Below are 13,626 nucleotides of genomic sequence, written 5' to 3'. Positions count from 1 at the left end.
AATAATAGAGCAGGTCCTTGGAACTAATTTTTTAGATATTCATCCACAGTGAATTGTTTCTCCTAGACTGTACATGTATGCATGCAGTCTTCTCTGTCACTAATATCTTTAATTCACTACAATTCAACCTCAAACTTCAAGCTGCAATGCTAGCTTATAAATGCAAAGTCTAATCATAGTCTATGTAATTATAGTCTAACAAAGCAAAAAATGACACTCTAAAAATTAGCTCACATTACAAATTAACATTAATTCCTCTTTCTTAAAAGAAAAATGAAAATTAAATTTGTTACATTTTTAGAGATTAGTGGAGAATGTTATGTGCTTTGGATATTGTCCTATACTGATAAAATGGCCGAAAACCATTTAAAGATCTTAATATATCAGGAAAATAGATCCAAGAACACTGATATGTGGTGTAGTTACATGCAACTGCTCTACCAAAGGAACTAAAAGCTGAGAATTATACCTTAAGTCTTCATAACATATGCGTATAATGAAAGCTGCATGTTTACTGAAGAAGTCTGTAGAGTAAATGACATAGATATCTGGAATGTGTTTTGAGAATTGCAAAGTGTTTCAAAAATGAAAAAAAGGGGGTCTTCCTATATCTTCACGAAAATGGGCACATTTTTTTAGTGCAGAGTTTATGGTTAATGTACTGAAAAATTTTAGAATTAACATTCCTACAAAACTAAGAAAAATGCTAATCAATTACACTGTTCTACAACTTTTTAGTGCCACCTTGTGGAACTACAGCAATTCATTCATTACTCACTAAAGGGCCAGAACATGGGCCCTTTCTTCCTCTTCTGCTGCACTGCTAAAAGTATGAAGGTATAAATATCACGCTGATACCTCTACTCAATGGATTATAATTAGATAGATGGACCACAGGTCACGTGATTCTTTAAGTCTTTACCCGGTTTAGACATAATCTTTAATAAGCACAGAAATATGAGTGAAATTATTCAATTCTGTATAATTTAGTGTAGGAATGCTACATAACACGGATGAAGCTATGGCCCCTGTACTATACTGTCTCCAGAAATAAGGTGAAATTTTTAATCTCAATATTTTCTAGGTATAGCTATAAATAAGCCATGTTTTATTTGCGTTTTATATTACTCTCAAGAATGGCAGTCGGAAAGAGAAGAGCCATGCTTTCAAAAATACCAGTAGGACTTCACAATGATGTGCCTGAACTTAAACTTGAGAGTCAATCTGGCTGAGTTTACCCTACCAGAAACTGAGCCTCAACACACTCTCTGGCCTTGAGAGCAACTGTTGCAGCAAAGCCTACATACAAGCACAGAAGCTATCATTGTCCCTTCTCTCTTCCCCTCTCCTTGTTGCCACAGGAGTAGTCCCAGAACCTTGTCAGGGAGTGCACTAGTTGGCAGAGGCTGAAAGCCTCCCGGGTTTAACTAACAGTTAAAACCAATAAATGACTGCAAGATAGTATCCAAGCCCATGTTCTGGCCCCATGTAATTCACTAATATGAATGGCTCCTTAAGATATTTAGTTTGCTAAGTCTCTAACAGAGTGTAATTCAACTGCTATATGCTTAAATCATCCTGCTGAAAGGCAGAGATGGATTTTATTTAGAAAATCCCAAAATAGTCCTCAAATAACCTTCTGTGGTGCAGATTTTTGCCTGTATCTCTGGCCCAAAGGATGCCAGAAGTACTAGAAGTTGCACTAGAAGTACTGTCCTCACCAGGCCACCACATATCACCCGAGAAATAAATGTAAACCACATAATCTCGATCAGGGGATTTTCTAGACACTCATCCTGTTTTCCAGTATTCAGATTTAAAAATGACTTGATCATCTTTTTAACAATTCAGCTGTAGAATATTTTACTTTGACTACCTGGGTTCTATTTACTCAGTTGATCTGTTTCCCTTCCTCATTATATCCATAACAATGTTTCTTTGTTGAAACAAAAAACATTTAAATTCCTCCTTTTCCCTATGCTGTTTGTCCCTGACACTCAGTATTTAGTGTTCCCTGAAGAACAAGTCATTTTTTTTCTGAAAGTTCTTTGTAAATTTGGTGGCCCATATCAGGAACCAGACAAAGGAGTTGACAAAGTAATTCCCTCTGTACTCTGGATTAAAAGCATTTTAAGCATTTCTTTGATAGTCAAAACAACATTTGGAAGCATCTGAGCAGCTGGAAAGAACCAGATTATTTAGGCAGATATTTCCTGTTCATATTGTGACACTAAGCCTTCTTTTTTGTTTCTTTTTCTTTTTTTCTTTTCTCGCCTTACAAATATCAACTGAGGGTTTAAAGGATTATCTAAAATTCCATTGTATATTTGAAACACTAATTTTAGGCAGGCACTCTGGCTTTTCGTTGTTAGTGAAAATAGTATTTATTTGAAAACTAACTATTCCTTTTGTACAGTTACTGTCTCCATTTTTTATTCCCATTACAGCATGGAGTACAGTGACTGAAATTAAACTGTTGCAAATGTCAAATAGTTGTATTAGGAAAGGAAAAATGACGAGGGAAAGGGAAGGACCATCGGAAATTCTCATTCCCAGCAAAAAACTTTTACAGGATATCTTTCTCTCTGGAATTATCAGTTATATAAAGTTCATGTCTAATTTTGTAATGGCCTGATCTTCACAGGAACATGAAAATTTCAAATGAAAATGATTTAGTGAGTTTGAAAAAGAGTATGCCAGCTAAACAGGTGAAGGGACTTTTCCCATGTTCATGTGCTGTTTCCTGGAGACTGACCTGGGAACAGAATACTATCTTCAAATCATCTTATTAGAAAGAGATTTAGGGATGAAAATGCTTTGACTTTAGTTCCTTTTCCTTTTGTAAGGGGAAATAAAAAAAAGGAATTAATAACTACTCTATAACAATGGAAACTCAACACTACCATATCGAACTGTGCTCAGGGCAACCTGACCTTGCCTCTGCTTGCAGGTAAGTCATTCCTGCAGGTAAGTCATTATTGGCACAAGCAGGCATTGATAATGCCGGCTGTCAGCAACTGGCAAATGTCCTAGTGTGGCTAAAAGACTGAGTTTTATGTGCAGTCATGTAATAGAGAATGTCCTTCACAGTTAGCAATTAATGCCATCACTGGGCATACTCGCTCATTGTACTTCTTGCCAAACTGTACCTTTAGGATTGTCTATGAGAAACATTGCATATATACAGATTTATAGATACCATCTATCCTATCAATGGTTTAATAATAATAAAGTCATTCATTACACAGTTCACTTCTATACTGAATGATAGGCTTTTTCATTTCTTTTGTGATCAGCTAAGTAAACTAAATCTTCAGGAAAAACATTAAATAGAATTGATCCTACAAGCAATCCACAGATAAAACAATCTTGGGGATTGTCTATAGCCCTAGCATGTAACAGAGAGTTCTTTGTAAATACAGATGTAAATTTTGCATGCAAAATGGCTGAAAAAGAAAAGCAGAGAAAATGTATTGCAGTTTAATCACTAAACCATTTTTTAGTACATGATGTGAGATAAGTGAATTTTAATCATGTCTCACAAAGTTTGTCTTTTAATTAAAAAAAAAACCCCAGCCTTTGGCCTCATATATAAATATGCTTCTTACATTGAAATTTGTTATAGACAAAATATCACGTTAGAGGGTTTGGGTTTCATCTTTAATTTTGTTTCGAAATAAAATAGCATCAATGACTAAATCTGCAACAGAAAGCATTGAGGTTATTGGTGTTCTTCCTGTCTACACATAGGATCAAGACCACAGTATGGCCAGTCTGCATTATACAATTCACCACCTGCAAAGAGGTAGCTTCATAAAATTATTTGTAAATAAAATTCTTTATTGTTAAAAATATATTTAAAGAAAGTCTGAATTATTAAAAAATACATTTCCATCTTGCAATCCAGTTTCTTTGGCCAGTATGGATTAAAGGTCTTCTTTTGCAGATGATTGATAATAACACAACGAAACGTAGAATTCCTATCTAAGCCTCAGCAAACACTGAATAAATCATTGTGAATTTGATATGAGGCTAACGTGAACATGACTTCAACTAAAATTACTGACTTCAAACAGAAGCTGAAAATAGAAACAGAGGAATGGACACACATAATAGCCTAAGAATTCAAAGACGGCATATAGGGGCTGATTTTTTTTTTTAAAATAAAATTTTTAAAAAATTTGGTTTTTCTCTATGTTTTAGAGATAAAATCTGGAAAAATATTTGGAAAATTCTGAAAGGAAAATAAATAAAAGCTCATGCTTGAATGTCATTTTCCATAACCATGCAAGTACACAATTGCAAAGTCAGCTTATCATTGTTCTATTAAAGACAATCTCTTCTGTACAGCACATTCAGTTTTGTATATTAAATCCTATCCTATTTAATTCAAAATATTAAACAATGTGACTGTGATTTCCTGGAGATTCAACAGAGCAGGTTTCAGCATTTTTTTGAGACTAATCAGAATTTTAAATACAAGGCATTTTCTAAGAAGAGATTGAGGTATTTTCTGCTCGTTTCTCACCAAGACACTCATACCCTACTTGAAAGATGATTTCTTTCTTATTTGTTTGGTTTTTTTGTTTTTTTTTTTGTCAAAATATCATTTGCAAAATGCTATACAAAAAGGCTTTCTTAACTACATATAGTAATTTTTACTCATAGAAGATTTCTCAAACAGTGCCCATCCATGTCAGGTATTGATGTTCTTTATTAAAAAGCAACTCTTCTTTACAATGTCTGCAGCAATCTGTAATACTTTACACTGAAGTTTCACAGGGTTTCTACTTCCTTAAGTGTAGTTTAGAGCGCTCTTTAACTTAACGCTTTCTCATTTTCCATTTCATATCCCTTTCCTCTCTTATGCTTCTTGAATATATAAAGACATATTTCCTGCTATTTGAATGGACTGTAACTTTGTTTCTTGAAATTTTTATTTCCTTCTTAACCTGGCATCTGTTTAGGCTGCTGCACACATACATCTTGTTCTACCATCTGCTTGTTTCAGCTGTTCCCTTATTCTCTTGCCTACTACAGAGATTCCCATTCTGTAACTCCTCCCTTTGAGCTCCAGTATAAATTCCCTTTACATATTTCTATGTGCTTTTTTCCACCAGAGAATTGGCAAATACTTCCATTTAGAGATGTCCATCCAATCTAAAGCAATTGTATCTAATAGACTAATGCTCAGCTAATGCTCAACACCTGTCTACCAGCTGATCTAAGCAGCATTTAGAAACTAAGATTTCTATTAAGTTTAAAGTCCCTTAATAACAGTTAAATATTTTAAAAAATATATTCAGTGGTGCTACCTTAGTTGCATTAGATATTCTAACAACAAATTCTGAAGTTTCTTCCCAGTAAGTACACTTTTATATCAATGTTGTAATGTTGACCTTTGGAAAACTCTTGATTTAGTGAATAGGTAAATGTCAGAATAGTGACTATATAATAAGTATTTTTTATAGAAAATAATTTCTTAATCTTCACAATAATACTTCTTTTTATTTTTTCTGTATCCAATTTTTCTTCTCTATCTACAGAAACCAAATCTAGCAATTCATGAAGAATACATTAACCCTACAAGCAGAAACTGCCTAGTGCAATGCAAGATTAAAAATAATTAGAAAATGAAATGCAGAGATTGAAATTGAAGGTTACCTGTAAAAAGCAGCAATTAGGGAAAAAATAATCAGAGCAAATATGGTTCAATACCATAATCGTAGAATTACCAGGTTGGAAAAGACCTCCAGGATCATCGAGTCCAACCATTCTTATCTGCCACTAAACCATGTCCCTCAGCACCTTGTCTACCCATCTTTTAAATACCTCCAGGGATGATGACTCAACCACCCCCTGGGCAGCTTGTTACAGTGCCCAATGACTCTCTCAACCCCAGCTCTCTCAGCCGTTCCTCATAAGATATGTTCTCCAATCCCTTCAACCAGCTTCGTCACCCTTCTCTGGACTCACTCCAGAGCCTCAACATCCTTCTTGTGGTGAGGGGCCCAGAAATGAACACAGTATTCGAGGAGCGGTCTCACCAGTGATGAGTACCGAGGGAGAATAACCTTCCTGGACCTGCTGGCCACACCTTTCTGATCCAAGCCAAGATACCATTGGCCTTCTTGGCCACCTGGGCACACTGCTGGCTCATGTTCAGCCAACACTCCCAGGTCCTTCTCCGGGCAGCTTTCCAGCCAGACTTCTCCTAGTCTGTAGCACTGCACAGGGTTGTTGTGCCCCAAGTGCAGGACCCGGCATTTGGCCTTGTTAAACCTCATGCCATTGGACTCCGCCCAGCGGTCCAGCCTGTTCAGATCCCTTTGAAGAGCTTCCCTACCCTCCAGTATATCAACACTACCTCCCAGCTTAGTGATAATACTAATACTAATACTAATACTAATACTAATACTAATACTAATACTAATGCAGTTCAAAAAGGCAAGTTATATTCTAATGCATATTTACCTAAGTGCTGTATGAAAAAAAGAGTCATAAAAAATAAGCTATTCTCCTGATGTTACTAAAGTTTCTCCAACTGAACAAGAGCATGTTTTAAGAAAGGTAAAGATAACATGCCGTTATGCACAATAGGGTTAATAATAAAGAATAAAATTAGAAAATATTGAAAGAAACAAGTGGTTTTTTAAGTTGGAAAGAAAAGTTGGATGAGTCCAATAACAAAAAAATGGTTTCCAAAAATGTAAGAGGAAATTATGATGAGAATATGTATTTCTCTGTAATGAAATATTAAATGAAAAGAAAAAACCTTGTAAGCTTATTCTGCCTTAAGGAAATTTAGGAAAAGCTTTCTAAACAGGTAGGTGTTGAGAAAGAATAATGTAGATTCCTAAAGAAAAGGTTACATTAACCTCATCAGGTATGACTTAGGTATTAAATAGATTATTGTGGAGAGTCCCAGTCTTCCAATTCTTGAATTACAGAGGAGTACAATCAACTCACACAATATTTCACTCCAATGCCAAATTCATAATAACAGATGCACAAATAACACATGGGGAGACTCAGACAGGACAAACCTTCTGATGTCTAACTTTAACCAGTTATACGACATGTAGCATTTTGTTTGCATAAATAAGTAAAATGCAGTCTGACTCTCTTGCTTTCATCCCAAAACAAACATAATGTGCTTTCTATATTAAGTGATATTCTATCCTTGCTCCCTTGAATAGCCATTTTATATCATATGCAGCATTAACCTTTAGAAGATATCATAAATCAGTCACTGTTGATGTAGTGGTTTGGAATTGAACATCAACAAAAATAGAAGTATCAAATAGCCCCCTCCATTCCAAAAGTGAAGGAGGAAAGCTGCCACATGGTTTTTATGTAACACATATGTATGATTCTAATGTAACTGATAAGATTAGTTTTCAACAAATCTATATTAAAACTTTCACCAGCCTTCTGCAGTTTTTCCACAGTAGATAAAAATGCCACATGGTAACCCAGATGGACTCACACTGATAATTAAACATCAGCCTAAAGAGAAACTCAGTATCAACAGACATATGTGTGTGTGGACACGTGTGTGAAAAGGCTCTTCTGTTAGCAGATCTTCCTAAAAAAAAACCTCTCTGCTGCCCTGCTGCACTTTCTCTTGCACTTCCTAATTCTGCAGCAATCTTGCCCAGCAAACTTGTGTACATTTATAGAAAAACATAGGGTATGAGTCAAGTTGAAGGGGAAAGTAGCTGAAAAAGGAAGAAGAAATTACTTCCTTATTAAAGCCTTCAAGGAAAACCTTAAAGCTGATATACAGTCTAAAGGTAAAGGGGTCAATGAACAACAGCATGGGAAAGGCTGTAGCAGGCCGCTGTAATCCAACCGGATTGTCAAGGTGTGGACACATGATGGCAGATTGTCAGCGTAGGAGAAGATTGCTAAAAGGACAACATATAGACATTTTTGGAAAAAAGTATTCTTAAAACCAATATACTCTGATTCCTAGTTGGAAGGAAAGCCTCACACACTATCAAGTAACTGTGGGTTAAAATTTAGATTTATGGGGAAAAATGTGAGCCTATCATACTGGAAACACTGAAATACCTTAGTATTGTGAAGATTGACTATTACTGAAGGATATTTGTATAATGAGCCTCACAGGAGGAAGACTGCTGACGTGGAATACTTAAATTCATCAATTTAATTAAATTAATCTATATTAGAAGCCGGGGCAGGGGGTAGGTTGCAAGCCTTTCATTAATAAGGGGAGATAAGAAAGCAATAATAAACAGATAACTTTCCTTAAGAATAAGATATTTCCTCAGTGAGCACTCTAGTAACATAGTTACCACTCTTACTTTGAAAGAAAAAGGAATAGAACTCATGAATACTGACCTGAGTTTCACCCAGATTATTTTGGCTTTACCAGTTGTGCATGTCACGGTATCTACAATTACTTGAAATTAACAGCTGAAAGATTACACACTCTTAAAACAGAATTGATTAGGGAAGGAGCCAGGGAGCCAGTTTAACCAGCTAGCTGGGTATTTCTTCTAAATCAGATTTCCTGGACCATCACTCTAAAACTTCACAGCACATGGGGAGTATCAGGAGGAATGAGAAACATTTTGGCATCTGCTTGTCTAAAGATCACAGAAACCTAATGTAGAGAAGGCCAGAGAACAACCTAAAATCCAAAAAGCTTAAAAACTGGCTTAAAATTTATCTATCAAATTATGCTACGTGCCATTAAGATATAAACCAGAACTCTGCTCAGCTGAACTCTTAATTTCATTACTTTATGCTATGTGCTATGTCACAAGTCACGCTCTCAGAATGCAAGAACTGTAAGGGTACACTTTGACAGCTGTTAAGCTCTATCCAAAGTCGATATTAGTGTTCAGAAAGATGCTGATTCTAGTTTTGGCTCTATGAGTAACTCTAGAAAGTTACATTTTTTCATTCTGACACCTGATAAGAATGCCATGGCTGCCCCAAGTGGAAATGTCGTGAGCTTTTTCAATGGTCTTTTGTAGTCAGGACTAATACTTCCACCCTTGTTTAGAATGATTCATGCACCATTGCCTAGATGAATATAGTTTTCTTTTTATTTTTACTGACTTGCAGGTGTGCAGTAATGGATTCAAACCAATGAAGTAAATGGTTCCGTCCTTTGGTAATGACAACAGAAGGTATCTTTGTATCATCATAAATATTTGTCTTTATCATTCTATTGACACACTGAATGTGTCCCATTTGGAAGAAGTCACTGTGAGTCATAAGTTTCCCAGAGGAGTTACAGTAAGATGAAGTCTTCTCCCATGGCACCTCAATCACTGTAGCAGTTCTGTGTCCACTACATACAGGTATTTTTTTAATGGAACTATTGGAAAACTTCTCTGTATATAATTTCTTCTCAAATTATATTGTCAGAAAAATATACACAAAATGAGGTTGTATTAATTGTGACAGATAATTCTGTGGGAATGGTGCATGAGACCCACCTTGAGGTTCTCCTCCATAAATTCTGAAACTCAAAATGCATGAGGTATGTTTAAGGTCTTTTCCTGCTCACGTAAATTGAGCAATCTTTCCAAACACAGATTCAGGGTGCACAATCCACCCCAAAGAGCTCTAGTTAGTTTTCTATTTTCAACCTGAATTAAAAATTCTCAGGATGGAGAACGCCTACTGGGCCTCCATTTCAATTATATTTATATTGCTATCTTCAGTAAAGCCATCTGTAGTATGAGTGTAAATAAAATGAAAATTTACCAGCCCCATTCCTTAAATGTATTAAGTATGTGGTATTTCACACATTTAATAGGAGTACCCCAAATGTCACCGCAAATGTGCTAGTTTTGAAATATCAGGCACACTCTGTGGTTGCAATCTGTGACAATAAAATTTGGCTTTATAAAGGAAAAAAACAAGCATGCAAAGGTGAAAGACAATAGTGATTTTACTCTTCAAACAGATGAAATCTAAGACCGTTCCTCCTCACAATTGTGTTACGTAAGTTTTATAATGCTCATATTCATACTGCAAATGACATGCAAGGACAGAAAATTGTTTTAAATATATCTGCATGCTATTTCAAACAGATTAAACACTCTATTTCAACAGGGCAGTTTTCCAGTCTCTAGATTCTAGGCTGCTCTTTTAGTATTTTCCAGTTGTTTACTGCATTCTTTCACTTCTTAACCTCAAGGTTGCATTAAGGGCACTGCAAACAAGTGTACTAAGTCAAGTCATCAGATTGACCAAAACTTATTGAAGCTTCTTTCATGCCGAAGAATTACAAAGTAACTGATATGAAGAAGAAAATACTTTTAGAGCTGAAGCAATTTTACATTGGGAAGATGAAAACAAGGATTAATGAATTTGAATGAATGATGTTTTATTTGCACGAGAAAAAAAAAAGTAGGTTTACAACACAGTCTGTCTGAGAGAGGAGGTGACTGGCTGTGATATAAGAAAATAAAGATTCAGATTTTACATAGTGCATGCAAAACACAAAGAAAAATGTTCAAACAAATACAGAGCAGGCATGAAGACATCATCTGATACATATTTATACTGTGGAGTGTTACTACAGTAAAACGTGGAAAACCTTTTTAACACCTTACAGCAAATAGACTCTCCACAAACAATAATTATAAATTTGGTCTCATATTATATGGGTTATTTCTGAAATAAATTACAAATTACTGAAATAAAGACAAAGAATCTAGGTAGACATTATGCTCTCATTTGAGAAATGGAAGCAGACTACTATGCAATCTAGATAGATTAACACCATATTTGTAGTATCACTTCACAAAATTAAAAGTACAAATGCATTTTTCATGTTATAATGTGTCTGTCAATTATGTTGTTATGCTGTAATGGATTAAGATTGACATTAAATTACACAGAGAGGGAACGAGATTGCCCATGTCATCATTCTGGAATCAAGTGTAGTCTTACTAAGAAGAGCATGGCTATAAGTATATTTTGTATTAGTCTTATCATTGAATCACAGAATGTTTTGCGTTGGAGGAGACCTTAAAGATCAACTAGCCCAACCCTTCTGCCATGGGAAGGGACACATCCCACTAGACAAGGCTGCTCGAGGCCCCATCCAACCTGGCCTTGAAAACTTCCAGAGATGGGGCATCTACAACTGCCCTGGGCATGTATGCCTGGTCCTCTTATGGGAAGTGCTACAGCTCTCTGATCACCTTTGCAGTCCTCCTCTGGACCTGTTCCAACAGTTCCATAACTTTCTTATATTCAGGACTCCAGAAATGGACACAGTAGTCCAAATGGAGTATTGTGCAGAACAGAGGGGCAAAATCACCTCCCTCAACCTACTGGTCATGCTTCTTTTGAAGCCCAGGAAATGTTTGGCTTTTCAGATGAAAGCACACGTTGCCAGCTCGTGACAAGCTTCTCATCAATCAGCACCTCCAAGTTCTTCTCTGCTGCACTGCTCTTAAGTCTTATTTTTAAAAATATTAGAATGTTCTGAAAGATTATCAGGAGGATTTCATTATTATTCCTAAAGATGAATGTATTGGTTCAATCTCATGAGAATTTTTTTTTAACCATAAATTTCCCTCCAACACAATCAAAATTTGTACTGATCGGAAACCACAATGGGAGAACAAACTGTTCCTTAACTTATTTCTGCAAAAACATTCCTAGCATTTCTTTTATTTCCAGTGCCACCTTGGAGAAAACCAGTAAGGGATGGCATCAACCAATCCACTATTTCATTAGGCAAGTAACAAAATCTAAGTGCTTACTGCAGATACATAGAACCTAATCAAGTGCAGGAAATTTGCCTTGCATTGCATCTGCACTGCATTTAATTATATAAGAAAGTATATATAATTAATTAGAAATCCATACAGTGGCCATTACCAGTATTATGCCTTTTTTGTATATAATAAAACCCCAAACCCTGTTTTGCTATAGAGAAGTGTATGTATATTGTATTATATATATAGTAGTATAAATGAAAGCAACCCAGTCCTTGGCATTAAAATAGCCATTTTAAATTAGTAAATGTTACATTTCATTATTATAGTTCACAGAATAATCGATTGTCAGGCATGATATGAGTAAGACCACAAATCTGAGCAATGCATATTTGTTTTGTTCTTTGGACTGAATATTTTATTATACTTTCCTCCTAACATGGAAAATAATAAGAAAAGAATCACACAGTTTACCCCTTATGCAAATATTTCCTTTAGCTGCTGTCTTTTGTTGTGACACAATAAAAGGTACCAAGTACAAATTGAAAACAGAATCTCTGCATATATTTTCAGAATACAGCCATGTGTGCTACACAGTGAGTTGCTATGATTTCAGTTCTTCCTTCTAACTGTCAGTTTTAAGAGTACTTTCAGATTAGACACAAAGATTAGCTACAACATTTTATGTGAAACACTACTAAAAAGCATATAAAATGATTATTCAAGATTACTAAATGAATCACTAATCAAGATGGGCATTGCGTCTTGCATTTTTAGTTCTCCTTTTGAAGGGGTTAATTCAAATATATGAGGAGTTCCAATTAAATACTTCCCTGCTTCATACATAACTATCTACGTCAACTGTTAAACTGGCTTAATGAAGTAAGATCTAACTTATAGCCAATTTTAAAAAGAAAAAACTAGAACAAAACAATAAACAAAATCCACATATAGGTACATCTTTAAAAGCCAGAAAAAGTAAATTATTAGTTGTAGTGTGAATCCAGCTTATACTTAATTTTTATGGAGAAAATGATTCATCTTCTAAATATAAACATTTACACAGAAATGTAGTAGGAGAAAATTTACAAAGTTGATTTATATCACACACACTCACACACATTCTCATGCATTCCTACATCTATAGGTATGTAAAAGCCAGACCAGATATTTGATTAGATTCAAAAATTTAAATCAAAACCAGCACAAGTAATAATCTAATTTAATTCAAACAACACAGCTCATCCAGTGATTCTAACACCAAGCCTATAATTCTGGCATCAAATTTCTTCAACAGTAAGCCATCCCAAGTCTAGCTGAGACATTCAAACATATAATCAGTCTCACTCAGGAAAATGTGGGTTTGTTGCACTCCAAATCTACCAAGATTCAGATTCTAAACTTGAGATGTACATATAAACTTGAGATATACATATTTCTTGTATCATTTAGCTATCTTTCTGCTTGATAATGCAAGGATTACGCTAATAAAAGAAAAATATCGATAAAAAGCTTAATTCTTTATGGCTTATGGTATACTTCTGTACCACCTGACACAATGAGTCACAAGGTGTAAAATATTAAATATACCTTATGGTCAAAAGAAATGTTAAAGGTTGATAAAACTTTAAATATCCTAATTTTTAATACTACTATGTTTCTAAAAAAGTACTTTATACACATACCAAAACTGCTTTCACTTACATACTTAAAAGTTCCTCTTTATGCTGTTTTAGTTTATACAGTAAATCTTTTAATATATCACTTACTTTTTTGTCTTCATTATATTTATGGAAAATTTCTTGTGCTCTTTCTTCACCACCATCCGTAAACAACATAATAATCTTATTGCAATTAGCTCTAGAGACACTGTGCTGTAGGAGATACAAACAGAAGCTTTCTTGAAATT

General features: G+C 35.0%; 1 protein-coding gene across 10 annotated transcripts in view; it reads right to left on the bottom strand.

The window, feature by feature from the left end:
* CACNA2D1 (calcium voltage-gated channel auxiliary subunit alpha2delta 1) overlaps positions 1-13,626 on the bottom strand; it is a 390,104-nt gene that overhangs the window by 62,385 nt on the left and 314,093 nt on the right. For all 10 annotated transcript variants that reach the window (XM_069875667.1, XM_069875759.1, XM_069876321.1 and 7 more), the window contains exon 12: positions 13,487-13,591. In XM_069875667.1, the coding sequence (XP_069731768.1) occupies positions 13,487-13,591 (105 nt within the window). The remainder of the gene's footprint in view (positions 1-13,486; positions 13,592-13,626) is intronic.

This window comes from Phaenicophaeus curvirostris, chromosome 1 (genome assembly GCF_032191515.1).
Source record: "Phaenicophaeus curvirostris isolate KB17595 chromosome 1, BPBGC_Pcur_1.0, whole genome shotgun sequence".
In the NCBI taxonomy this organism is placed as follows: domain Eukaryota; kingdom Metazoa; phylum Chordata; class Aves; order Cuculiformes; family Cuculidae; genus Phaenicophaeus; species Phaenicophaeus curvirostris.
This window is presented reverse-complemented; position numbering and strand designations above follow the sequence as displayed.